The sequence below is a fragment of the Lates calcarifer genome, linkage group LG20 (genome assembly GCF_001640805.2).
Source record: "Lates calcarifer isolate ASB-BC8 linkage group LG20, TLL_Latcal_v3, whole genome shotgun sequence".
NCBI lineage: Eukaryota > Metazoa > Chordata > Actinopteri > Centropomidae > Lates > Lates calcarifer.
The window spans coordinates 20130651-20154907 of NC_066852.1; the positions used below are offsets into that span (position 1 = coordinate 20130651).

A 24257-nucleotide genomic window follows, 5' to 3' on the forward strand; every position below is an offset into this window, starting at 1 on the left:
GGAGAGGGCCAATTGTTTGATGCTCCATTTAGAGGGAGTATTCACTTACAACATGCACTGTACGAGGTCAGGGGGCTGGCAGCGGAGACAGGAAGAGGTGATGTCACCGTCCGGGGAATATCTCTTGAATCCCTCCCGACTTGGATGTTTAATTTACAGCACATTAGCCAAAGTGATACCATATTGTTACCTATGACCCACTTTAATGTTTAATGTGTGTTTGTGGTAGAACCTATAGCACTAAACATGACTCTGGTGCTGCTACATGCACGGTGACATAACTCAGCTGCCTCAGTGTCACACCCTCCATTCAACCACGATCTGTTAGCATTTGGCTACAGACTGTATATGAACTCCACTACTGTTACTTGCAGCTAAACGATATGTCATAACTTAACCTATATGTGTCTTTTCCAGCTTATTTCTTGTCTTAAGGAGCTTGAAAGTCACATCTCTTTGAACTGAGCACACAAAAATCTACAGTGTTGGAAGTCATCAAGTACAACTACATTAAAATGCCTCCATTAAAATCCCCTCTGCATGCACTGTATTACATTTGAATCCAAACATTCAAAGAATTTCTTCTGAAAAGCAAACAGACATGCTCTATCAGTGCCTCTGTGAGAAACAAACAAAGAGACAGGGAGCATAGCTCATTTTTCACCATTTGATCCAGAGGAGCTTGATATTATTTTGGCTAATACTACATGATTTATGCTTCTCTACATGAGGACCCAGAGCTCAGTGTTGATGTAATAGCTTCACATCTGTCAGGGCGCAGACGGCTGGCCTGTGCACACCAGCATAAACAGAGCACAGTGACACATTCACACCTCACACTCACTTGCATATAAATATGAAATAAACAGTCACTTTTAATTATTATCATTAGCCGTGACAACAGATGTTGGAGGCAGGAGGGTGAGAACATACTACAAGTGTACTTTATACTGCTCTGTATGATGGAAATGGGGTGTGAAGCCCCAAGAAAAAGACAGGATGTCACTGTCGGGGAGTGGAGCTTAGTGACAGTCACTAGCAAAGGCTCAAATCAACCCAGCAGAATCAGATATATGCTTTTTTATTCCAAGCGTCCTTCTTCCCTGTGAAAAGCGATGCCTAAATTCTCCACACAACACTGCCAACGACAGTCAGGTCAGACATTTGGGTGTGTTATGCTAATAGCGATATTTATAGATTCATGGTGAGTCAGTCAGTCCATTAAATAGTTTACAAAACTCAGATTTGACAGCATGATTTGGTCATGGATTCAGCTTTATGAGTAAGCGTGTGACAATAGTCAGAATGGCCAGCAAAATAAATGAGAAATCCCAGACAACACTGAGATTTAGAGTGCAGACATAAAGTTGTAAGTGTCCTCATGGATGGTTCTCATCCTTCATTCCTTCAGTTTGTTGAAGTTAAAGCTTCAAATGCCATTTCACTGTATTTTGGGTCCAACATTGCATCCAAATACTTACATATATTTACAGATATTTACATGTAGTTAATTGCCCACTTATGATACATGTTTTCATTCACTGCCAATAGTGCCCAAGTGTTTATCAGAGCTCACCACCTGATAATGCCATCCTGTGGCTCACTCAGATATGTGGTCAGGTCTTTCTTGAAAGCAACATAAACTCATAAACTCCAGCTTCTTCGTGTCTGTAGGACACGCTTGTCTGTTGGTGGTGCATGAAAGTGTACTTCATTCATTAGGCTACATAACAAAATACAGCCAATATTCGCTATACTGTAAAAGGTCTAAAAGGAACAGAACAATATAATCAAACCAGAACTATAAAACAATTATTAAAGCGTGACAAACATGTTGCTGTAGCTGTGTGGCTTTGTGAACTCTCTGTCCAGACAACATGACCGCTCTTCCACGTGCCGCCGCTCGTCTCGACAAGACAAATCACAAGCAACCGAGGTTAAAGCAACACTGAAATTGTAACAGTAACAGGGAGAACAAAAGATGAGAGAAAGTGCACAGATAGTCAGAGACAGACAGGCCCTCGGGGATAACCATCTCTGTCTAATCATAACCAGCTCTGTTTAAATTTTGGCTGCAGCCCAGAAGGGGAACACTTTCGTTAACCCTCCAGTCAATCCACCATGAAAACAAACACATTAGCCTGGCAAGTCTGTGACTCACTGCCGTTTCACATCGACCACAAATGTTAGCGTTGCCAAGCTTTTTCCTGTTCACCATGCCTCGCCCTTCCTCTGTTCTTGCCGCCACCACCGTGCTATCTCGCCTTCAACTTTTAACCCTTAGCGATGGAAGCTGAATGAGGCAGAGACTCACTGACCCTGTTGTTTTCACAAACTGCATGAGGAATGAATAGATTTATCAGTCAAATAAAAAAGAAGATGAGAAGAAATAGAAAAGAAGTCCGGGTCTCTATCACATCTGTTAAACTTGTTTTTGTGCATATTCAGGATGATGAGGCCTCAGCCCAGGTTGTTGCTCAAATCTTGGAGAAATTCAGTGATTTTTTGACCTTTCTAAGTTCTAAAATCCTTTGACCAACTCAAAATAATGAGGCACATAAGAATACTAATTGGGGGGGGTCTAGGTCATTTTAAGGTATTTTTTTTTTGCCCTTAGTTGTCCACCAGGTAGACCTTCCTTTCAGGCTGCATGCAAAGCTTTAAAATGCAAAGCAGAATTAGTCAACATTCAAGGCCTCAGCATGTTTAAATTAAAGTGCTTGTCAGGTGTGACAATTTAACCCACTGTGTGCTGATGTGTGAGGTATGCATAGGCGAGCTTCAAACTTTTCTCATAAGGACGCTTTCACTCTTAAACACCATGAATACCATCGAGGAGAAATTATCCAAGAGCGTGCTCTGTTATCCCAAGTTGAAGCAGTGAGATGCAGCCAGAAGTAGTTTTTCGTTTTTCGCCTCCTTTGCTGCCAGTACAAACAGGTATAAAAACTTACATACTACGACCTAGTATGTTTCAAGCAAACTCAACCGTGGCCCTAACCTTAAACATAACTACTGTATCTATAAGAAGTGATGAGAAAAAGTGGCCTAAAATTCTGAAAAACACAGAAATATTTTCTCATGACCAAATCATCTCAGTATTTCCATAATACTATCGCTCAACTTTTCCCAGCTTTAAAACAACCCCATGCACAGGTCCTAGAGGCTGAATTTTTTAATTCAGTGATAGTCTTGGTCAAACTCATGCACAAATACTGTAGCTAAATAGTCTAATCTACTGAAAAATGTCATATCTAGGGACCAATAACTTACACAAGAGGACGTAGGCGAACATTAGTGTAGCGCGTTAATATAAAACTTGCTGATTAAGAGGTCAGTATGTTATCCTAGAAAACATACATGTATAATCACACAGTCAATGTGCTATCAGGCCTCTGTCTTATGTCTCGGCAGCCATAGTTTCACATGATTCAGAGCTGATAACTGACAATGTCAGCTCTCTAATATATGAAAACAATGGCTGCATTTGCAATTCAGCATGAATGTGATTATCTTTGGGTAAATATTGTAATATGGCCATTGATACCATGTGATCTGCACTTGTGGGCTCACCCACAGATTTGATAAGAGGTAGACCTTATAGTGGAGCTGTTCCTGTGCTTATTTATATTATAGACCTACAACTATATGTTATATCGTGATGGCTGCAGTGGCAGCAAGTGAATTCAACAGGGAACAGTATGAAAACAGTTGGTATTATGTGAATTGTCTCAGTGTTCTTGTATGAAGGAGACTAAAGTTGTCTAATGCTGTAATTCTGGCAGAGGTATACCAATGCTGCACTGCCTTAAATGGGAAACAGAGACCCAGACCTGTGCTTTACTACAACATGGGTCTGATTAAGACCAGATTGGTCTGCCTGTGGTTGGTTCTGAGCCACAGCCAATTCCTACTCAGGGACAAGACTGTTAACATTTTGGTATGAATGCATCTATGTTAATCTCCCCCACTTATATCTGCTTCAGTGGAGATCCAGAGGAGCTGTTATCAGGGCCAAATGGATGGATAGGGCACTGTTAATTTTGTGGTCCTTTTACAGAGGTCTGGCATAAAGAAATCAATATCAAATGGAGGACATATAAGGGATTTAATGGATAACTGATAATATTCCACCTTATGGATGCTGAAGAATGTGATTTTTTTTAATCCTGTTATCTCAAGATCATGAGTTCTTTTCTCATAATAATTAGTTAAGAAAACAAAAGGTCATTTTCTCAAGATAACAAGAAAATGTTGTCACTTAATTCAAATCAGTCCTCCTCATTCAAGGAGAAGACTCTCACATGAAAGCGTATGTCATTGATCCCACTGATACTTTTGGCTCTAGTGATGGCACTGCTGGCGGGTATACATCTTCAGTCCAGACTGAAATGTCTCTCAACAAGTGGTGAATTTTTCTACAATCACTCGTGATCCCAATTCATGAATCTTTCTGACATTTCTGATCCTCTGACTTTTCCTCTCAAGCTTTGTGTTTGCTCCTAATCAGTAAATGTTAGTCTGCTAACCTTCAAATTAAGATTGTGAACATGTAAACATTACACGTTAGCATTGTGTGTGCAACATGCTGACATTAACATTTATGCACAAGCACTGCTGTGCCTAAAGTACAACCCCAGAGAGTTGCTAGCATGTAGCTGTTGGTTCTTTGTCTTATTAACTTCAGAAAGCTCTAACAGGTTATAAAATGTACCTCTCTGATTATAATGTGCATTGCTCATAGATTACCAGGTACTAATGAAGTGAATGATCTCAGCAGGATCGCTGAAATACTGATTAGTGTTAAATGAGGATGGCTGATTCAGTGGTATAGTTTGAAGAATCTTGCCTTCATGCCTACCTTTCTATTTTTACCACCCAGATTCTAACTAGGAACATTAAAGTCTCGTCTCTTCTGTTTCTTTGCTACCATCTTGTGGTCCAAATGTTCTCAAAAGGTGCACCATCACAATTTAAACATTATTTGAAAAATAATGTTTGAATTTCATTATGAGAAAAAATATAAATAATTTGAGCATGGTTTATATACAAATACACAGTACAGATATTTTTGCTTCCCATCAATGTTGTTTTTGATATTTTTAGTCTTTAAGGAAAATGCTTACTTGCCAGTGACACATTTTGCAAACAATATGGGAAGTCGATAACAAGATTATCTATCACACGTTTAAAATGCAGTTAAGCTACAATAAATTTTATCAAAAAGAACATTTTATTCCGTCCTAAACAAGGCTATCAGCTTCGCCCCACATTCTGTACCTCGTTACTACCCGTAGTTCACGTCATCAAACCAAGACGACCCGAACAGCATGGAGGAGCTCGCTCGCTGAAGAATTTTTGACCTTTGGAAGTTTTTCCTTTCTCATAGTGTCGGTGAGTTTATTTTTTACGTCCTGAATTCAGTGTTAGTCCGTGTTGAAGTCAAACAAAGTCGATGTAACTTGTAACTGCTGCTTTTAAGCGAAGGCCGTTGTGAAGTTAAAGCCGCAGTGAGGCTAAATGTAGCTGCCGTTGGTCTTCTATCGTTCTCCTTTCATTTATAACCTAAAACGTAGATAACGTTACTGCAAATTGCACTGTAAAGTATATTATAATGTAATAATCAATGCTAAATGTCAGTTTTGAGGTTAATGTTTAAAGGCGCAATAAATGCAAGAGGCGACAAAGGTAGTGGTGGAAAGTAACGAAGTACATTTACTCAAGTACTGGACTAAAGTATAACTTTATGATACTTGTACTGAGTATTTTCATTTTATATTATTTTATACTTCTACTACATGACATGTCGGAGGGAAATATACTGTGCTTTTTAAATTAGTGTGTAGTATAATGTCAGTAAAGGTAGTTTGTTCTGCAGAACGAGTACTTTTACTTTTGATACATTTTGTTGTCATTTAAGATGTATTATGAATGCAGGACATGTACTTGTAAAGGAATACCTTCACATTCTGGTATTGTTACTTTTACTCAACTAAAGGATCTAAATACTGCTTCCACCCCTGGAAAGAGGCTATTTGTTGTGATATCATAACATGTGGTTGACAACAGAGGAGCTAAGCTGGGGACAAAATGTAATACTTTCTTGGTCTTGTGTACCACAGGGTCAGGTATTGCTCTCCAGAATGTCGGTCAAGCAGGCATCAGTCCACGCCAAATGGATCATTGGCAAAGTAATAGGGACCAAGATGTTCAAAACTGCCAAAGTGAGAGTCACAAGGCTGGTGCTGGACCCTTACCTACTCAAGGTGAACTTTTTTTCATTCATACAGGAAGGACAGGTGGCATGGATGTTACATAGCCTACTTCCCAATCTAGGAAAGACCAAAAATGTAAATGTAAATTTGTTGTTGTTTTTTTTAGTTTTGGTACTAATACCAAAGATACTTTCTCAGTGCCTAGTTTAAGATACATAGATATGCTTTTCCATAAAGGTTTTTTTTCCTTTAGTAAAATATGCTATACATAATGGTGTGGTAACACAAGCAGCTGTAAAATTTGCCCAAAAAATAATAAATGAGTATAAAAGTAATGTTGATATTAAAAAGTATTTATATATGTTTGGCTATGAGAGGACACTTAGAAGAGCTGATTGACCGGAGATTTATAGCTGATGCCACTTCCAAACATCCACAACCACAGCAGCTACAGCTGCCATTACTGTTACTACTACTATTATTACTACTACCACTGTAATTCAGCCCAGCCAGATGGAGATGTCAGACATTGTCCTAATGCTGTAGAGACCTAACTACCAATGGCTTGCAGTCAGATGTTGTAAATAACTGTTAGACATCACTTTGGACTGCAGTAACTTGTGCATTTGCCAATATCTGATTAATAACATTTACTCAGTCTCATTAGCTCATATGTGAATAATTTTATTGTGTACAGCCAGATGTAATTCATTTTCTGATTGACAGTGTATTTAAATTAGTCAAATAAACTCTTTTCTTCTCCACAGTACTACAACAAGAGGAAGACTTACTTTGCCCATGATGCTTTGCAACAGTGCACCGTGGGAGATATCGTACTTCTCAAGGCTCTACCTGAACCCAGGTCCAAACATGTGAAACATGAACTGGCTGAGATAGTGTATAAAGTAGGTCGGGTGGTCGACCCACTGACGGGAAAGAGTGTGGCAGGAACTGAGTTCATGGAGCCACTGACAGACCTCCCACTCAGCCTGGGAGAGGAGACGACGTTAACAGAAAAACTGCAGGAGCTCAACATCTCTGCCGCCTCCAGTGAAGCCGACTCTCCCCCAACACAAACTCCCACTTCATGATAGAAAACTCTGTTCTTCCGTGCAGTAATGTTAGCTTAAACACATGTTTCTGTGTCAGGTGTTCATGTAAATATAAGTTTATAAACCAGTAATCTTGTCGTATAATATGCACGGATGGACAGCATGAATACATTTTCCTTGCTGCCTGCTCAGGTAGATTGAATTCAAGACACGTTTATGAAGAATTTACAATAAAATGACAACAAAAATGTGCAGCGTCATTCACAAATGTGAACGTGTCCAATGTGCCCATTTCTGCTCCCAGACTAAGGATCTGTGATCTCTGTCATTACAAAGTCATAATAAAACATTAATACTTATGTTCTGTATAGGATGTATATGCATAAGTCTTTTAATTAACATCATTTCTGAGTATTTTATCAAGGATATATGTATTTAGCTAGTTTGCTTTATTTACTCAAACTTATTTGTCAGAAGATCATTCATTGAAATGTGAATGTGTAGTACTTATTTTAATGCCGAACTTATATTCAGAACGAAATAAGATATATTTTTTGGTTGTAAGAAAAAAAATGAGTTATCGACAGAGACATGGTTTAGTCGGGTGTGTTGCTCAAAGCCTAAAAACCCGGAGACACATAAATTCAAACTGCAACCCGAGTGTTGTCGGCTCCATATATTAATCAGAGGTTAAGTTGTGCATAATAACTTGCTGTATTTTTTTTTTTTTTTTTTAAAGTTGGGATGTCAATTTAACCACACAACGTTAACCGATTCCGGTACATGAAGTTATCATGGGGTTACGTTATTGTAAGTAACGTCAGCTCCTCCAGGACCAGCCCGGTCTGCGGCTGCAGCCCGAGTCAAACAACCTCCAACTGACAACAGCTTTCAGGGAAAAGATGGCGACCCGAGTCCTTCAAAGAGTGGGCAACGGCCTGAAACAGACGAGAAATGGGCTCCAGGCGAACGGACAGGTTACAGTTGTCGTAAGGTGAGAGTTTTGCGAGCGGGATTTGCCAATTGCATGTGCAGAATGCTTCATAAAACATGTTTATTTTCGGCTGAGTTGACACCAATGACAAAGTCCGGCATGCTAGGTGGCTAGGCTAACGCTAACCTGAGGACGTAGGCTACGTTTAGATCTCCGTGTAACGTAGGTTGCTGGAGTTAGCCCCTAGCTCTAAACTTGCTAACTTTCAGCTAATGCTAATTATTACCTTCCCGAATGATAAAGTTGTGAAGCAACTTGTGTTTGTACTCATCCACGCGTACTTCATAATTTTGTGTTTGGAGTTATAGTTGCCATGTGCAAAAATAATTACAAAATCTCAACGGAGTTTCGGTCAGTCCCAAACTGAATTTAACTTCAAGGTCAAAATGCAGTGAATCGCTGCACAGCAGTACTTGTTTTGACTAGTGAGTGACACAGTTTCTATCTGCGGCAGGTGTGTGTCCTAAACCAAGCTGTAATGTAAAAATGTCCACGCGTGAAATGCTGCGATTTATCTTTAAAAGTGCTGAAATGTGACCGCTTTGAGAGGACTGTGTAAAGTAATAGTTTTGTTTACATCCGCAGGTAAAAGAACTGTTCCACGATAGACAAGTATAACTGGTGCATGTAGTGCATATTAGCACTTTTAAATTTAGTTTACTATCAGAAAAGTAAACACTTTTTCATGCGAGAAGGCTGGCTAGGCGTCCATGTACACTGATCCTCTGATAATGAGCAGTATGTACAGCTTATAGCCCTGTCTGCTGTGGACCACTGAGGGAGTATATTTGCAATGAATTAGTAGGATAGTCTAAGAAGATTTGAACAAAGCACTTCTTTGTTGTTGCAGCCATCATAAACTAGTTTTCAGTGCCACTACAATGGCACCTTGTGCTTTTTCCTCAGACCTCAGTCTCATTAAGAAGCAAGATTTACTTATTTTACATATTTTATCACAAGTAATCACTATTTACTTAACATTAAAGGCAACCAGCAATATCCACTGAATGTAGCTCAACCTTTTTTTTTATTTTTGAGACTGATGCTCATAAGAATATCGGAGAAAATCTTCAACAATGTACCAGGCAGAACATTTTTCAGTTGAGAAATAACCTTTTCTGATTTCTGCTGACATATTTGCACGGCTGGTCCAGCTCTACACAGCAAAAAAAATACTGAAAAAATTACAAAAAATGCACAGGTATCAGGTCATGAGGCATTTTGTTCCAGAGAACAGGACCAGAGTGGGTAAAAGTGCTCCCACAAGACCAGGTGCAGTCAGAAAAACCACTGCCTGATAGCTTGAGAGGCCCCACTGCTGACAGTGAGCAGGCCAGAAATGTACTGAGGAGCTGAAAGTCCTTTTAAGGACTATAAGTAGAAATGCAGCAGAGTACAGGCAGCATAATTATATGCTGCATTTGTCTGCCGGCTTTTCTGCCATTCAACTTTTATGTCCTTCGTTGTGTAGCAGACGAAATACTAGTTGCATCTAAACGTTTGGTTTTGTTTCACCACAGGAGCCTGTCAGCTTTCCGTGAAGACAGCTGGTTCAAGTCTCTCTTTGTTAGAAAGGTCGACCCAAGAAAAGACGCTCACTCTCATCTGCTCGCAAAGAAAGAAGACAACAATCTGTACAAAATACAGTGTATGTATTGTTAATGTCTCGGTAGTGCTGTGACGTGCTGAACAAGATTACTTTGATTTAAAAATGTAAACATTTCCCTCCCATGTTACATTCTTATTAAATCTTTTAGATGGTGTATTATGAACTCAGGTTTTGTTGTTTCCTTGCAGTTCACAATGTCAAGCCTGAATGCCTTGATGCTTACAATGCACTCTGGTAAGAAATCCCTGTTTCTTAGTTGGACTTCATTCCGTCTGTCTGATCAAAGCCAATATATTTAGCATTCTTACACATCTGTGTGTGTATTCTCAGTGAGGACGTCTTGCCTTCCATTCACGCTGACGCTGAATACCCTTGTGAGCTTGTGGGCACCTGGAACACATGGTACGGAGAGCAGGATCAGGCAGGTAAGAGCACGTATCAAGCTCCATATCTCAAGGTTGCATTAGCTGCACTCTTAAACACATGCAAGTGATAAATCTGCTTGTGAACTGATTCAGTACCGTTCAGTTGAAATGAAACATGAACTTTCTTTTAAAAAGATAAAATGCTAATTAAAAGCCTAAAAATGGTCCAGCTGTTATAAAGACCAGATGATTAATCAACAGAAAATAAAAATGACAGCAATAAGTGATTATGCAGGTAATTTCTATATAATTAAATGTAAATCATTTTTGAGCTGTGAAGTGCTGGGTTGACAAACAGACATTTTGAGGTGCACTCTTGGGTTCTTGTGATAAACATTTTTCATAAATTTCTGATATTTTATAAGCTATAATTGAGTAGTTGAAAAAACAATATGCAGATTAAGTGGTTATGAAAATTATTGGTAGTTGTATTAAAGCTTTAAAGTTTGGCTGCATTTAATCATTTAGAGGAATCAATCAGGGATCTGTCACCTTGAAAATGTATCTCATTTTCTCATCGACCCTCAAATGTTATAATGAGACAATAATTTGCTGCTGCTACTGGGAAACAGTGAGGTTTAGAGGATTTTTGTCAAACTATGACATTTACTCTTGGTTTAACTCAAAGGATTTAAAAAGACAGGTATTTCCTCAGAATATTGTAATCACTCTCCTCCTCAGTGACACAAACCTGCCCTTTGACAGCTTTTATATTGCAGTTAAATATAGCTGTGACTGTGCTGCACTTTTCCTGGCTGCTGCCCATCTTGTTCTTGTGGTGACATTTATCGTTCCTCAACTGCAGTCAGCCTCTAACATTATAACGCAGTAACACGCTGGCAACCTCAGTGAGAATGATCTAAAAGGCTCTATTAATGTTTACACAACGTACAGTGGAGTATAACAGCTGTCACATTCAGGATATTATTACCCTCCACTGTGTTGGGGTTTGTGGTTCTGATCAGGTTTTGCTGACCATGAACTTTTTCATAGTCTCATTTTCATTTTAGTAAATCACTAAATGTGAACATATTATATTACCGCAGCCAGTTTCTTTTAACTGCAGCATTTTTCAGTCAGAATCTCACATTTTGTGAGACATAATTGTGGTAAGATGACGCGATTCCCACAGAAACTGACCGGAGAGTCACAGTGAATGAACTGGATCTCATCACACTAGCTCCTCATCACAGGTGGTCTGCAGAGATAAATAATTAAACTACAGTCTTTAACATAAATAAAGACTATCTTGCCCAAAGAGAGACAGACACACCCAGATACATTTGAGAGCTGCATTATTTTTGGCTCTTCTGCTCCTTCTATTCTAGTTCACCTGTGGAGATATCGGGGAGGATACCCAGCTCTCACCGAAGTCATGAACAAACTCAGGCAGAATAAGGTAACGGGTGCTTGGATTAGCTGAGTTTACGGGCAGCTGGTGACCTGTAGGCCGCTTTCTCTGGCAGTGCACCCCTCAAATTAGACCCCAAGATCATTTCTCTAGTTTCTCTTTCCCTGTATTCTTTATCTCACTTGTGTGGTTTTATTGTAATTTTGGTGCAGTTAGCTACAGAACAGAAGAGCAGTTATGTATTATAAATAAGGTAAGTGCACTTAATGGACTCAGTCCTGCCTGATTCATATATTTTCATTTAAGATGTTTTGTCTTTGTTGTTTCACCAGAAATTAACTTTAATAGATTAGAAGATCAGAATAAAATTAAGTACAATATTTGTAAATTGCAATTAAATTTCATTAAAATTTGTGTATGTTGATTTTCTCATTAAAATGGGCACTAACTATTTAACATAAAGCTGTCATTGATCACAGGCAGATAAGTGAGGTAAAGTCCTATTTAAAATAAACATACATATATAACACATAGAAACCGTGATTATGTAAGATCTCATGGAAGAATTTATTCATATATTTTCCAATGAAACTGAATACATTGCATAATACAAGAGGTGATTTGCGTGTGTTGGTGCTGGATGCTAACTTTATTGTCTTGATCTCTGCTGTTGTCTGACCAGAACTTCTTACAGATGTATTTAGGAGCTGGTGAGTAACGTGTCACTGTTGTTTGTCGTTGCTGTAGAAGTTCATGGACTACAGGAGAGAGAGGGGGAAGATGCTGCTGTCTCGTAGGAACCAGTTGCTGCTGGAGTTCAGTTTCTGGAACGAACCTGTCCCTCGTTCAGGACCCAACATCTATGAGCTCCGATCATACCAACTCAGGGTAAGTCTTGTCCCTGACATACTGTAGTACATTTACCAGCTTCCCTCCATTGTGCAGAAATATATGTTCTTTGCTGCTGCTGTAGTGAACAGTCTGTCAACTTTCTCCCCTCTTCAATTTCTTATTTCAGCCGGGGACAATGATCGAGTGGGGAAATTACTGGTAAGACATAAATTTATAAATCTTTTCCTTCTTTTGTTTTTTTTCATGTATCAGAAAGTCATCAAACTGGATTCATATTAAAAGTTAGTCTAACCCTAACCCTAGTTTTATTGGTTTTTACAGATTGTAGCAGATGAATATGAGTCAACGGTACTTTTCTGACTACAAAATCTATGCATGACTCCAAAGCACGACCAGATATATCACACATAATAAATCTGGAACTTAATTGACCTGTTAACTCTGCATTTAATATATCTGATTTAATCCATAATGACTGCAGAATTTGCCTGTTAATGTAATAAAACCAAACATGCTGGGAGGGTTAAAACAATTCTGGTATTGAAACATGAAAATTTATGTTCTGATTATAAAGAAATTATGGGATGTCTTTGAATGTCAGCATCATTTGAACTTCAAAATGTACAAATTCATGTTAGTGGTTTAATCAGTGCACCAAGCTTGTTTTTTTTTTTCATCTCATGTAACACAACTCTGTGCTGCTTCCCAGGGCACGTGCCATTGAGATCCGCCAGCAGAACCATGAGGCGGTGGGAGGCTTTTTCTCACAGATAGGAAGTCTGTACACAGTCCATCACTTATGGGGTGAGCAGTGTGTCCAGGCAGCATCATGAGATTCTTAGAGCGAAATAGTCACAAAAGTTCACCTCTGCAGCATCAGAGTAAAGACTGTAGGTATGAAATTTGTGTTGAGTAAAAACCATTTAAACTCAACAGCTGTTATTTTTTCTTTTAGCTTACAAAGACCTTCAGTCCAGAGAAGACATCAGAAACGCCGCCTGGCAGCGCGAAGGCTGGGACGAGGTTGTTTATTACACAGGTCAGTCTTACCTCTCTTTACCTTTCTGATAACACTGGACAGTATTATCAAACGTCAACTTTGAGTAGCATCATATCATGATGATGATATGATCCTAACATGTTATCATTTCACAAAATTGTTTTAAAAACATACTAAATATGTTAGTGAGGTTTTTATATTGCATGTGTGAAGTATTGTCTGCTGCAGTGCAGAACAGTTCACCAGATAAAACATCCGGCTTGCATAATGTTTGCCATGTTTTGATATATATTGTAATTGAAACTATATTCTTGTAAATGTCATGCTGTTATTTTCATATGCAGTGCTATGACCCACCTAATAGACTCAGTGTGTTTACATGCACTTAAGTGACCTGGGGACAGCTTTCTCCAGAAATCTGATTTAGTCAGATTGTGTGTACTCTCTCTCGCGCACACACATGCACACACGCACAAAATCACAAAGCAGCATTGTATCTTCAGTACACTTAAAATAAGTGAACCATGAGACCAAAGTAAGGTCTGGGATTAGGGTGAAATCTGATAAGTGACAAGCTGCATGTGCTTTTAATTTAGAGCACCTGATTCAGAGAAGAAATCACAGAACCTCCTCAAAATCAATACACTCATACCTTTTGCACATTTTAAAAACCTCATTTTAAACCTATTACCCTCTACAGCTGTATCTTATTTAACATTTTTACTATTTTTTAGGTTTTATTTTTTACATAACACTATTTTTTAAATTTTATCTTAATTTATCTTCTTCTTTTATTGGGTTTCATTAATTAATTGAGGTATCCACTTTCCTCTGTTCATCTCTGTTATTTTCATGTTCTTTGTTTGACTCACAATCATTGTAAATCAGGGCCTCTCTCTGTGATTCTCTTGGGTATAAATAAAGGATGATGATGATCCAACCAGGCTGGTCCAACAGATTATTAGTGGCAATCAAGTATGGATGATTTCTGTCTACATTAAGAGGAAACATAAAGACAGTATTACAAAACCAAAGGACTGAATTAATGATAGTAATAATCATCAGTCATAATAATCGATCATTATTTTCACTGACATTACTAAAGTGTTCCAGTTTTGGTATTTAGGTAGTCTTTAACTCATTAAATATTAATAAATTAATTAAGATTATAAAGGTGGAAGCTCACACAAGTTGTCTGTTCATCCAGGTTACCACAGTGCATGTAATCTGGTTTTTGTTACACCTGCTTTGTTACCTGACTCCTCTCAGTATAACCTGTTCTCTTGTGTGCATGGAAACGTAATAATATGACACAGACATCTGTCATTAAGCGTGGTGTTTCCTCCTCGTCCTGCAGTCCCTCTTATCCAGCACATGGAATCTAGAATAATGATTCCTATGAAGACTTCACCCTTGAAGTAACCACAAACACCGGAGAGAACCTCTCAACAGCTGCTGCGACTGTCACACTGATCTGTAGAGAGCGTAACCAACCATCAGAGTGTGCACTGCCAGGGATGTCGGCATTAACATTGATGCGTTGTTTCAGTTTTTGTTTTCCTTTTTCTTTCTTTGTTTCTTTGCTCCCGTTCTCTGCGTGGGCCTAGAATGTCCTGATTCAGATGATGAGGTCAAATTGATTATCACCAATACTGTATCTGTTACAACAGTTACTGTGTTACTGATCCATTAATGCACTATGTGTAGACAAAATATAATTTGACACACTCCTCCTCTTCACTGTCTCCATCATTTAAAGGGTCAGGGGTGAAAAGGCTTGTCTTATTTTTTAACGATGATCAGTGTTTTGAGTGTTGAGATACCAGGAAAAGATGTGGATCAAACGTTCAGCAGTTCTGGTGCTGGTCACAGGGGCTGAAAATGTCTTAAGGTCTTTGATAAAAATGTGTTTCACTAGAAAACTTGTGAGCCCTGTTGCACTACTAACCAAGCAAAAGTAACTGCTTCCAGTATCTCACAGCAAAAACACTGTGCTCGGAGGTCATGGTTCACTATCGACATAAATTGGACAAGCTTTAAATGTTATAAGGAATGGTCAGTTTTACGAGGAGGAGTGTGCTGTTTACAAATCAGTGTTCAGTTGATAGTAAAGCTGATTGTCAGAGACAGTGGCCTTTGTTATGGCCTCAGTCAGACTCTTAGCTCTCTTATTCAAAGTTCACCAGGTTACCCACTCCTCCACTAGATATAGCTTTATGTTTACATGGCTTTGATCCAGCCGACTGATTATTGTGAGCAAGTAAGGGATTCATAATGACACCCTTGTAAGAACGCACAAAAGAGGAGTCTCACAAACGCACCACAGTAGTCAGAAGAGGCTTGACTTTGATTCAGAGCTCATTCTTTTGTTGTCGCGGAGCAGTTGTGCTGAATCAGGAGCCATTCCACCTGTCTGCGTCTCCTCTGTTAAACTGACCACATCTCCAGATTCTTTTCTAACTTTAACATCACAACACTTTCAGCTCTTTCAGCTGTGGGGAGGGGGACAAGGTGATTAATATTATTAGAAAATGTTTTTTTGATTTCAGCAGAACTAATCAGTATCTACAGTACAAACATCTGTACACTGGCTGGTTTGGCCTATCCCTATATCAAGCAATGAAATAATACCAAGCGGGTGATTGTGTGCTGAGATTAATGTGTTTTTTTGTTTTTTCTTAAATGGTCAGATCGTAGATATACATAGTGGATTTATTGACCGAGCCAATCGGTCAATCCTGTATCTGTAAATGAAGTGGGGTATTCTAAACTATCTTATGTTGACAAGTGGACAGCAGAGGAGTATTATCTCCGTGTGGTAAATGTGAAATGCAGTGCTTTAATAAGATTAGTTGTACATACGGAATTAAACTTCTGATGAAAAAATATATTAAAGTCTTTTATTCATTCATGTATTGTTTGAAAGGATAGAAGTAGAGTACATTTGTTCAGCCTGTTCAATTACTGATCCTGTTTCTGAGTATTGTGAGTTCACATCCAGGAGTATATTGCATAAAGTTCATATATATATATATATATATATATATGTATATGTTTGTCAGAGTTAAAAACACTTTCTAATGTTATAAACAGACTGTACATCCGAGGTGCTGTTTCCATATTAGAAAAGTAACGTCACATGACCAATCAACGCGTCGTCCAGGGTGTGACTGATGCTGCCTTCAGTGTATATCGGAAATCTAAAAGAAACCCTTTTTGCCCCCGTTTTTTTCTTTTTCTTTTCTTTCTTTTTTTATTTAATAATTTACAATAATGTGCCTCTCGAGGACCTTGTGAAAGTCCTGAAAGTAATAGTATGTGACTTGAATAAAAACTGGTCAATGTGACGGAGACAACATTGTTTGAAAAAAGAAATGTCAACAATAAAATGCTATAACAATATAACAATTACCAGTAATAAAGAATAGCCACTATTACTGCTATATCATAATATCATTGGATAATTATTCTGGTATGTCCTCCAATGTCTCCTGTCACTGCCACACTGATATAAAATATCACCAAAATAGTCGTAGGTAGAAACCGTCCTAATGGTAAAAAAAAAAGGCCAAATTATAGCAACCCGCCGAAATAATCCTATGTTCAAAGACCGATCATCACTCACTGTTAATTTTGCGTTAATGTGTGTGGGGAGCTGGAAGTTTTACTAAAAACGGAATGTCCGAGCCCAGACGCGTTACTTAAAGGCAGCACGAGAACACGTGTTGGAGCCTTCTGGAAACCGACCCTCCTTTCGAGAGCGTCCGAGCCTGAGCAGTGCGGACTCTCAACCGGCGGTACTTTTTACTTTTACTTCGCTGGCTGTGCTGCTTCGCCATGGCTGCCGTGAAAGCTCTGAATCCAAAAGCCGAGGTGGCCAGGGCCCAGGCGGCCCTGGCGGTTAACATCAGTGCCGCCCGGGGGCTTCAGGATGTGCTGAGAAGTAACCTGGGACCGAAGGGGACCATGAAAATGTGAGTGCAGCCTTTGTGCAGCACGCGTGCTATGCTAACTGATAGCAGCTAGCGTTAGCTTAAACTCACCGGTAGCATTGTAGTTATTCCGTCGCCCCTTGGTTATGCATTTATTTGAAAATCAGAGAGCCCATCCCTGTTTACTACCTTGTCATCTCAGGCCACAAAGTGCTAAATCACACTTCCAGTTAGCTGAGGCCTCCAGTTGCTAAACGGATAACGGATTTTCCCGGCGCACGTTGCCCTGCCCAGTCATCGTCATGATCCGCTTTGACAGTCACTAAAGCTAACGTTAGCATCAGCCGGTTAGCAGGTGATGCTAAGGCTAAAATCATCAGAATGAATCTCGGTTAGGATTCAGCTAATTTACGATAAACTGTAGAGTTAACGAGCAAATTGGTAACTTAATCACCGGTTAATGTTAATCGCTGCTCAATTCAGCGCCAGGTGAATTATTACAGGAAGTTTAGATAGCTAAAAGCTCACACTCACTCTCCCTCTGTAAGTTAGAAATCACAGTAAACTGACATTTATGGATCAGACATGACCGTTTACTTCTGCTGACCAACCGTTGACCACCAGTACATTAGCTGACATGAGGCTGCAGTGAACCAGTCTTTATTCTGTCTAGTAAACTTAGACCCTTCTCCTGTATGTCTGATCCACAGGCTGGTGTCTGGTGCAGGAGACATAAAGCTGACCAAAGATGGCAACGTCTTGTTACACGAGATGGTAAGGAAGTGAAATTATTCTGTACATCTCTCCTTCTTAGAGTGTTGCTTTCTTCATTGATACACAGTGACCACACCCCTAATGTGTGTGTCTGTGTGTGTGGATGCCATTTAAGCTTGTGTCAGTATGGTTGGCAAATCAAAATGAACTGTAATAAACTGATGTATTATTAACTAATTATGTAATAGGGCTAAGAGTCAAACTACAGTTCTTTATTTGGTGCTGACTGAGATGTGTTTATAGCACAGAGTATTCAAGACTGTCTAGTAATTAATAATTCATACATTGAAATTAGGATTTTTCAGACTTCAGAATGTGTATAACCTTTGCTGCTCGTGTTTGGAAAACATTTTATTTTTAATATGGCTTCTTTTAAGTCATTTTCATAGAATAGCATGTTATATATTTGTCAAAGAAAGATAACAAAAGTATGTCTTTGCTACTTTTATTGCTAAACCATATGAGCATCATTGACAATCATCATCATTGCATCTTATTAATAGCTTAGGGGTTTTGCAGAACCATTATAATGGCAGCTTTTCTTATGATGTTATACTGTGTTTTGAAAGTTGTCCCTATTTTTCCCTTTTCAGCAAATTCAGCACCCGACAGCATCACTGATTGCAAAGGTTGCCACGGCACAAGATGACATCACAGGAGACGGAACAACCTCCAATGTCCTCATCATTGGTGAACTGCTGAAGCAGGCTGACCTCTACGTATCAGAGGTACAAGAAAAAGAGAGGCTTTAAAAAAAAAAACAACCTAATTTTAATAACTAATTTGATTTATGAACTGGGAACATATTTATTCTACAACTTCCATTTGATCTCTTGCTGCAGGGTCTCCATCCACGAATCATTGCTGAGGGCTTTGAGGCGGCAAAAGACAAAGCCTTGGCTGTTCTGGAAGAGGTGAAGGTGACACGGGAAATGGACAGAGAGACCCTCATCAACGTCGCACGCACCTCCCTCAGGACTAAGGTCCACACAGAGCTGGCGGATCTGCTCACTGAGGTAAGACATGAGGTGATGGAGCTCAACATATGAGAGCTGGGGGCATTTGAGCCACAGCATCAAAGAAAGATGACTGATGACTGATTTGCCCTTCCGCAGGCTGTAGTAGATGCTGTGCTGGCCATTGCTAAACCCAATGAACCCATTGATCTGTACATGGTGGAAATCATGGAGATGAAGCATAAGACCGACTGCGATACACAGTGAGTTTTAAGACAGACTTGGAGCAAGAGGCAGTTTGTCCCATTACTGATAAATACTGATAGTGGTGCAGGAGTGTACAGGGGTCCCAGTCATCTAAGGGTAGTTTTTTCCCCCCTCTCTCTCAGGCTGATCAGAGGTTTGGTGTTGGACCATGGTGCCCGACACCCAGACATGAAGAAGAGGGTGGAGGACGCCTATGTGCTGACCTGCAACGTCTCCTTGGAGTATGAGAAGACGGAGGTCAACTCTGGCTTCTTCTACAAGAGCGCAGAGGAGAGGGAGAAGCTTGTGGCTGCAGAAAGGAAGTTCATTGAGGATCGTGTGCAGAAGATCATCGCCCTGAAGAACAAAGTCTGTCCCAATGGGGAGAAGGGTTTTGTCGTCATTAACCAGAAGGTATGCTTGAGAAGGATTAATGCAGTATAATTATTTTAACTGCAGGGCATGTTCACTGTAGTTCCTTCCCTCCATACTGGGAGTAGTTCACACAGGAGCTCCTTTACAAATTTCAAAATGTTCTTTAAAAAACAGCCAATATAAAGTCAGTGTAAAATGGTGAATGATTTCTAAATATGGTGGAGCTATTTTATTTAAGCAGCACAGGTCTTTCCATAGTTAAGCAGTCAGAGTTTCAGTCAGTTTTCACACCTTTATGGTGCTCAAATGATGCTGTCTAGAGGTTCTAGAGTTATTTTGGCTAATGTCTTAGAAAGGAAACACCTCAAATTATCATTCACATCCAACAGAAATGGAGCAACAAAGGCATCCCATAGGAATCAAGAATTCATTTTAGTTTCATTTGGGTTTGGTTGAGTTCTAAAAAATCTTTTTGGATTGTCAGGTGTTAACTTTAACTCTGCTTCTCAGAAGGATCTGCAAATCTGGCAACACTTCAGCGTTACACAGAAATACTTCTTAATAAAGCTTTAAACATCATAGATAGTATTGAGACAGTATTATCCCAAGAGAATTTGCTGTGGGTTAGTCTTTCTCTGAATCACTTTTTGTCTTGACTTTGTTGGGTTTCTAATAGCTGAGGCTATATAACGTACACCAGTTGGATAAAAGTAAATTCAAACTGACATTTTAAACCTGTTTTAAATCAAGTCAGTAATTCTTTTGACCAAGTTGCACTTCCATTTACATATAATTTAAAACAGTTTCTATATGAATACTAAACATTTGATGATTAGTCCTGCACAGTGAACACCCAAGGATGCTAATGTGGCTCCCCCTGGTCTTTTGTATCTGTGCTACAGTAAATCTGATCTGTACCTCTGCATTGGGAGAGCCCACTCCTCTCCTATATGTATTCAGCGGATCAGAATAAACTTGACATATCTGAAACACAAATACACAGTGAATTATTTCTTGAATTGAACATGATAAATGGAAGCTTGTTCTTTTCTTTGATGTGTTTTCTCTGTTATGTAGGGTATTGACCCGTTCTCCCTGGATGCCCTCGCCAAGGAAGGCATTGTAGCCCTGCGCAGGGCAAAGAGGAGGAACATGGAGAGGTAATAAAGATCCTTTCCCTACTAGAAATACAAGTAGCCTTTTCTGTACGATGGAAATGTTGTGGTCACTGTTTTTTGGGGGGTGGGCACCTGTGTAAGAGCAGAATTTACTACATTTTTTACAAAAAGGAAAAAGCTTAATAAAAGATGCCTATGATGTGCCCAGAGGTGTACCAGTATACTATGGTGACACAGCAATGACAGTTGTTAATCTCTTATGGTGATTCCTGAGTGCACCATAAATGAATCAAAAAGCTCCTGCTTCATTAACATTTTTTGTTTTTGCTAAGCCACAAGGGAGCGCCCTTCAGCCTGTCAAACACGGGCATTAGATGGTTGTGCTCCTAAATCGTGACCAGTGTGTGGGTGCCAAATCATAACACAATGCTCAGTGAGAAATAAACTTGTTACGTGACTGACAACGAGGAAACTCACTGCCTCACAATTGCACGTATTGTGTTGTTTGCGGATTGGTTTCAACTCAGTTTGTGGAAGGTTTCTGTTCAGCTTGTGGGAGGAGGGGGTGCTGTTAAGTGTTACTATATTTCAGCTCTAAGAGCAGTGTTTCAGGAAAGTTTGAGTAATGTAACAAAATGCTTTATCATCGTTGTTTCTAGACACAGCATGGACATTGTACATTTTTATTGTTCAGTACAATCTGTCAGTCATTCACTTCTATATCTCCTTTGTTATTATCAGAGAGATGCTAAAATTGTTGGGGTTTGTCATATAAACCCAGTATTATGTTGGATACTTTTGCTGTATTACACCTGCTCTAGTTTGGGAGCAGCAGCCTGATGTTTTTCCACCATAAATAACAGACTTGAATTATACATACAATGTATTGTTCCCCTGACAGGCTCACCCTCGCTTGCGGTGGCATTGCCATGAACTCAGTTGATGACCTCACACTTGAGTGCTTGGGACATGCTGGGTTGGTTTATGAACACACACTGGTGAGTATTTATCTGAGTGGACTGTCTTTTTTTTGCCCTGTGTTCACAGTATCTGTTGTGTATTTTATTTATTTTACGCTGTTGAGGTGGAGCTGTTCATTGTCCCCACTCCTGTTTGCAGGGAGAGGAGAAGTACACATTCATCGAGAAGTGTGGGAACCCTCGCTCAGTTACCCTGCTGGTGAAGGGACCCAACAAACACACCCTTACGCAAATTAAAGATGCTGTAAGGGATGGTCTGCGGGCAGTGAAGAACGCCATTGAAGATGGTAAGACATTAATGAACAGTTTTTGTTTGTTCTAATTCAGTGTAATTGAGAAGAGAGTGGTCCATTTTCTTGTTTTTCTCCTGTACATAAATTTGTTTGTCTAAAGACACTGTAAAGTCTTTTCAGATTTTCAAATTCATTACCAGAACACAACTTCTTGTGCACACTAGCTCCAGCCATTTCTCTATATTCTGCTTCTCTTGATTCTCTTGATCAGTTAGTCTGTTACTTCCTCTTTGGTAAAAATTAATTCAGTCTCATTTGCACAGCGAACACCCAGGGATGCTAACATGGCTCTCCCTGGTCTCTGATGTCTGTGCTACAGTGACTCTGGTCTTTACCTCTGCATTAGGAGAGTTTCAGTCTCTCCTACATGTATTCAGCTGATCAGGACAAACTCCCCAATGTTTCTTTTAACCAGTGACTCATTTTGCTTTAAACATACTGTTCTTGCTTTATTTAGTCGATGCAATTACACTTGTATTTTTCTGAGTATCCTTTTTTCATCTTTGTCTCTTCAGGTAGTGTTGTGTCCGGTGCAGGTGCATTTGAGGTGGCTGTGGCAGACGCTCTGGTAAAACACAAGCCCAATGTGAAAGGCAGAGCCCAACTGGGAGTCCAAGCATTTGCAGATGCTCTCCTCGTCATCCCCAAGGTGAGGGATTTCTATTTTCCTTCCTTTCCTGTTTCCTTACCTCGTGTTATATAGAACCCTTGCTTCTCTGCTATACCACTGATATCATCTCTGGTCCCCATCTTTAGACAGAAAAAATTGAAAAACTGATTTGTTAGTATTTATACTGTATCAACCTGCTGATTTCAGTTATGTATCTTCCTTTGTAGGTTTTGGCCCAGAACTCTGGCTATGACCCACAGGAGACTCTGCTGAAGCTGCAGACGGAGTACAAAGAGTCTGGTCAGCTCGTTGGAGTGGACCTCAGCACAGGTCAGAACCATAGTGTTTATACACCGTTAATAAAAAATTATCTTTGCTTTAATGTTTCAGGACTCCTACGGTACATCACAGTAATATAAGACTATTACATCTATGAAATTACGTTTAAGTTGAGAACAGAGCAAAGAGATCAGAAACAGCAATAAATTGTCAAAAGGCTGAACTGTCAGTAATCCTTTTTTCAGGTGTGTTTCTCTTATGTCACAGCCTTGTTAATGTAAATTCTGTTGTTTTTCAGGAGAACCCATGGTGGCAGGAGAAGCAGGTGTATGGGATAATTACAGCGTCAAGAAACAGCTTCTCCATTCATGGTGAGATTCTCCTGCATTTCTGAACTTCACAAAACCAGTGGAATATTTAATATTTTCCTGATTTATTGTCTCCTCATCAATACGTTTCCTCTTTTCTTTACAGCACGGTGATTGCCAGCAACATTTTGTTGGTGGATGAGATCATGCGAGCTGGAATGTCTTCTCTCAGAGGTTAAAGGTCAAGTGAAGCAGCTGCAGCTGTTATCATACTCACAGGGATAGTTGTTTACCTGATGGTTCAGTCAACGTGTTCCCGCTCTTGGCACTCTGAAGCTCCCCAGTCTGATGGACAGCCTGCTGTAAACACTGCGGTATCCATCACAGTGTCCGTCAGAAATCATTGTTATGCTAGTCATGGGTTTTTTTTTTCATGGATTTGTCAATGCCTCCCTCTGATTGGTTTATTTATGAGATTTTGTTAAAAGCACTGACCTCTGCCACTCAGTTATGTTTCTACCCATTAAAGGTTTTCTTGGCTCTTGAAAGAGTTGGTTGTTTTTCTCTGTGAGGAGTGAATGGAAGAAAAAACAAACAAAAAAAAAAAAAACACAACAACAACTTAAGAATGTAAACATGTAGATTAAACTCTAGTAACAGCAACACAGCCAGTGGTAGGATGAAACTTTGCATTTACAGAGATACATTTTGTCTGGTACCTGAGTGTCTCCATTTTGTGCTACTTACTACATTTCAGAGCAAAATATTTACTTCTTTACTCCACTAAAAATAAGAGCTGTAGTTTGCAGATAAAGTTATAGATAAAACACTTGCAGTATAAACTCATAAAATAGATAATGGATATGGTTATCAAAGCTTAGCTGAACC

General features: G+C 39.4%; 3 protein-coding genes and 2 non-coding genes across 5 annotated transcripts; all 5 read left to right on the forward strand.

Annotated features, from left to right (window-relative positions):
• The first annotated feature begins 5286 nt into the window (after positions 1-5286).
• On the forward strand, positions 5287-7635 carry mrps17 (mitochondrial ribosomal protein S17). Its single transcript, XM_018691786.2, has 3 exons — positions 5287-5394; positions 6123-6266; positions 6983-7635. The coding sequence occupies exons 2-3, from the start codon at positions 6144-6146 to the stop codon at positions 7304-7306; spliced, it is 447 nt and encodes a 148-aa protein (XP_018547302.1). The 5' UTR covers positions 5287-5394; positions 6123-6143; the 3' UTR covers positions 7307-7635.
• A 459-nt stretch (positions 7636-8094) lies between these two features.
• nipsnap2 (nipsnap homolog 2) lies at positions 8095-16393 on the forward strand. Its single transcript, XM_018691784.2, has 10 exons — positions 8095-8261; positions 9782-9909; positions 10059-10104; positions 10201-10295; positions 11624-11694; positions 12394-12534; positions 12665-12696; positions 13208-13302; positions 13454-13537; positions 14856-16393. Exons 1-10 carry the CDS (start codon positions 8170-8172, stop codon positions 14918-14920), a joined length of 849 nt encoding a protein of 282 aa, XP_018547300.1. The 5' UTR covers positions 8095-8169; the 3' UTR covers positions 14921-16393.
• An 837-nt stretch (positions 16394-17230) lies between these two features.
• On the forward strand, positions 17231-23917 carry cct6a (chaperonin containing TCP1, subunit 6A (zeta 1)). The gene is made up of 13 exons (XM_018691783.2): positions 17231-17472; positions 18141-18204; positions 18798-18932; positions 19047-19220; positions 19320-19423; positions 19550-19820; positions 20859-20941; positions 21801-21897; positions 22019-22166; positions 22688-22821; positions 23010-23112; positions 23360-23432; positions 23536-23917. The coding sequence occupies exons 1-13, from the start codon at positions 17336-17338 to the stop codon at positions 23606-23608; spliced, it is 1596 nt and encodes a 531-aa protein (XP_018547299.1). The 5' UTR covers positions 17231-17335; the 3' UTR covers positions 23609-23917.
• LOC127143735 (small nucleolar RNA SNORA22) lies at positions 20620-20756 on the forward strand. The gene has a single exon (XR_007815343.1). It is a non-coding gene; the product is annotated as a small nucleolar RNA SNORA22 (small nucleolar RNA).
• Positions 22428-22564, forward strand: LOC127143736 (small nucleolar RNA SNORA22). The gene has a single exon (XR_007815344.1). It is a non-coding gene; the product is annotated as a small nucleolar RNA SNORA22 (small nucleolar RNA).
• Positions 23918-24257: the final 340 nt, after the last annotated feature.